Raw genomic sequence first — 3,739 nt, 5'->3', positions numbered from 1 at the left:
ACACCAAATGTTCGCAAAAAAGGGCATGCATGTCCACACGCCAAATCATCTTACGTTCGTTCCAGTACAGGAACTAGGAACAGTAGAAGTGTTAGCTATATGTACGCACTACATATAGTCTACAGTTCATACAAAGGTGCTTGTCGAGGTGTGAGATATGACGAGATCCATCCAAGTCAATACTTGCTATATCCTAATGGCATTCATGACTTATCGACAGTCCAAGGGCAATCATTGCTTAGTGTAACCTGCTTGTAGCTATAGGCTGACATGCCAGTGTTAGTGGAACAAGACCATGTCTCGACATGTTCATTCTCCTCACGCTTTTCCTGCGATGTTTCAACTTCATTCTCCTGAAGGCACGGTGCAGACTTGACAGTTTTCTCCATTGAGTTTTCTGCACAATCATGGGGTTGTATTTCCCCTTCCAGGTCTACGTTTGTGTCTGGACATCTCCCACAAATAGGGTCCTCTTCACAGATGCCATTTACCCCCTCTTTCAATCCAGACAGCTCAGCTTCATTTCTGTGCCTGCGTGACTCCTGCTGTAAGATAAGACACGGAGTGATTACTATTTCTACCAGGACATTTTACCGCAACCGCCTCTGCTCACATTAAATAGCTCTTTGAGATTCCGGGTAAGAATATAGGTCCACAGCTGCACATGCTTGCCGTAAGAGGTGACTAAATGGGGGATCGGCTGGTCGTTGACGTGGTTGATGCATGTCATCGTATCCCAACAGCGTAGACCGATGCTCATGGCGACTGAACTGTCTGGTGTGGTTACAGACCGCCGTCATATAGCTGGAATGGTACCTTGCTGTGTTGGGCGTAAACAACAAACAAAACAATACAATCTAACATCATTACCTCTAACGTGTATTATAACTGATGAACAATAGATATGCAACGCTCAGTCTAAAGATCTTAATACAGTAAACTACGGTTATAACGAACACGCTTATAACGAACTGACGGATATAACGAACTTACATTTTGGTCCCGACCATTTGCTGTAATTATGCTATATATATGCTTATAACGAACTACGGTTATAACGAACTAAAATTAGTAGTCCCTTTGAGTTCGTTATAACCGTACTTTACTGTAGTTTCGTTTGATCAAAGTATGCTTCCTCATTATGAGTGCATTGTCACATTAACTTGTCACGACTTTTCCCGCCCATCATTGCATTCCAGCTGTGTGGTCCCCATACCCAATAACAAGTAGAAAATGTGACACTATATGGGTAGCCAACAGTTCATGTATATTGATATTTACTAGGTAGGGGTGACAATCAATTCTGTAGTCACGAGACACCAAGATTGAGCTACAGTAAACTACGTTTATAACGAACACGCTTATAACGAACTGACGGATATAACGAACCTACGTTTTTGTCCGGACTATTTGCTGTCGTAATGCTGTATATATGCTTATAACGAACTACGGTTATAACGAACTAAAATTAGTGGTCCCTTTGAGTTAGTTATAACCGCAGTTCGTTATAAGCATATATACAGCATTAAACAATACATTTATACATTTGGTAAACCCTGGGTCCTCTAAACAATACAAGCTGAATCAACCCTCCACTGAACTGCCCTTGCATTGCCCTGTTGGACCATGTACAGAAGACCCGTGAAGATTCCGGGGTAGAAAGGTCTCCAGCAACCCATGCTTGCCGTACAACGCGACTATGCTTGTCGTAAAAGGCGACTAACGGGATCGGGTGGTCAGACTCGCTGACTTGGTTGATGCATGTCATCGATCCCAATTGCGTGGATCGATGCTCATGATATTAATCACTGGATTGTCTGGTTCAGACTGGATTATTTACAGACCACCGCCATATAGCTGGAATATTGCTGAGTGCGGCGTAAAACAACCAACCAACCAACCAACCATGTACAGAACCTCAGTACTCACCTGTACAAATGACCTATCCTTGTATACAGATAACGGCATCATCTTTGGTAGGGTGATTGGGATGCGGTCACATCTGATACGCTCCTTAATGAGGGCTGCAACTCTGTACGAAATGAAAGTTATGAAATGATTTAACAACGATGTTAGCAAACATGGACAGATCCAACATGGTTTTTTTCAAAGAAGAACCTCTAACAAACCAAACTGTGACGATATTATATTATATCATATCATATCATATCATATCATATCATATCATATTATATTTTGTAGCTGTAAATAAAATATACAAATAATAACTTTCACATGGCATCAGCCGTCATATAGATGGAATATTGCTGAGTGCGGCGTTAAACAACAAACAAACAAACATGGCATCAACGTCAATCCTTAACTGGTTGCTCCATCCCGTGAATACATGCGGTCGTTATGGTGTGTTGTAGTGATGTGAGTCTATCTGGTAATGAACGAGGCTGTGTATAACTCACGGGCGCCAATGGCCCTACGTGCATGAATGGAGTGTTGACGATGACATGGCTTCTGTATATTTCTTTACTTTGTTTGATGCAATGTACATCTTCCCGAGGCAAGGTGTTAACTGACTTTAAAAGTCCAGTTTCCATCCTTTCCGAACTAGGCTGGAATTCCATGGCTCGATTGTAGCGCCACCAGTGGCTATTACCAGTTATGTCCCTTCTATCATATTGCTTGCATTTGCTTCAAACAAAATGGCGGCGCCCGGTCTAGGCGGACTTGTCGATAATATAGATCTACACATTGTTATAAAACGAGTTATACCTCGCGAAATACATCAGATTGCTTGAGCACCTTGATTTAAAACATGAAAGGGATTGAAAACATGAAAATCTGTAGACGCCCAGTACAGATGCTTTGCAAATCATGCAATTGACCTAAATCTGCACAGCAGTTTACGAACCGGATATCTATTTCGTTACGCAATTTTGATTGGACTATGCATAGACTCGTTAGTCAAGTCAACACAACTCTGAAATCCCAGCCTAGTTCGGCAAGGGAGGAAACTGGATTTTTATTGCCGGTTAACTCCCTTGCCTCAGGAAGATGTGCAATGTTAAGAAATTAAATGAAATTGGCCGACCAAGATTGTTTTTGTTATGTCCGTTTATACATACCCTGCAATCAGCACAGCGGGCATTGCAGAAAAAACAAAGGTAAGGACAACAGTCGCTACCACTGACCTCTCTGGCTCTCTCGTGGCATCAGGAGACGATGTTTGGTTGTCTTGGAACAGCAAATATATAAATCAGTGTTTGGATAATCACATGCAATCATTTTGTGTTTTCCCTACTTGAATTGTACCACGAAGGTAAACGCTTTAGTTTATCAAAGGACATTGTAGTGCTGTATCCCATTCGATCACTGTTTGCAAAAATATTTAAATATCCTCACATCATTTAAAACGCATACATATGACAATGTTCTTCTAGGTTTATATCATTATAAACATCTAAGATGCATGACATTAGAGACAGAAATGTGCTCGCAAACCTGTCATCATACTCCAACAAGCAGCATACCTGATCATACCACATGTATGAAAATACATACATACTATATCCTCCAGTGGTCAGAATGTGCTCGAATCTGAGCAGAGATTTTGGAGTTTCAAGTTACAAAATGACATCCCATTAACAGGCTCAGTGCTGGTCCTTATGCAGAGAGGGCTGGGGATGGCTTATCTTGAAGACATTTAATGGAGATAATATTACCAAGCAAAAGCCACTGTGTTACAAAGTATACACATCCAATCAAATTCAAAACAGCCCCAATA

General features: G+C 41.3%; 1 protein-coding gene across 1 annotated transcript; it reads right to left on the bottom strand.

Moving 5' to 3' along the window:
- Positions 1-203: 203 nt before the first annotated feature.
- On the bottom strand, positions 204-3,150 carry LOC139478232 (uncharacterized). Its single transcript, XM_071260636.1, has 3 exons — positions 3,081-3,150; positions 1,930-2,032; positions 204-545 (listed from the first exon to the last, which is right to left on the bottom strand). The coding sequence occupies exons 1-3, from the start codon at positions 3,101-3,103 to the stop codon at positions 204-206; spliced, it is 468 nt and encodes a 155-aa protein (XP_071116737.1). The 5' UTR covers positions 3,104-3,150.
- Between the last annotated feature and the right edge of the window lie 589 nt (positions 3,151-3,739).

The sequence above is a fragment of the Haliotis cracherodii genome, unplaced genomic scaffold, assembly GCF_022045235.1.
Source record: "Haliotis cracherodii isolate W230 unplaced genomic scaffold, xgHalCrac1.p SCAF_4, whole genome shotgun sequence".
Lineage (NCBI taxonomy): Eukaryota > Metazoa > Mollusca > Gastropoda > Lepetellida > Haliotidae > Haliotis > Haliotis cracherodii.
The sequence above is the reverse complement of the archived record's forward strand: the minus strand, read 5'-3'. Positions and strand labels throughout refer to the sequence as shown.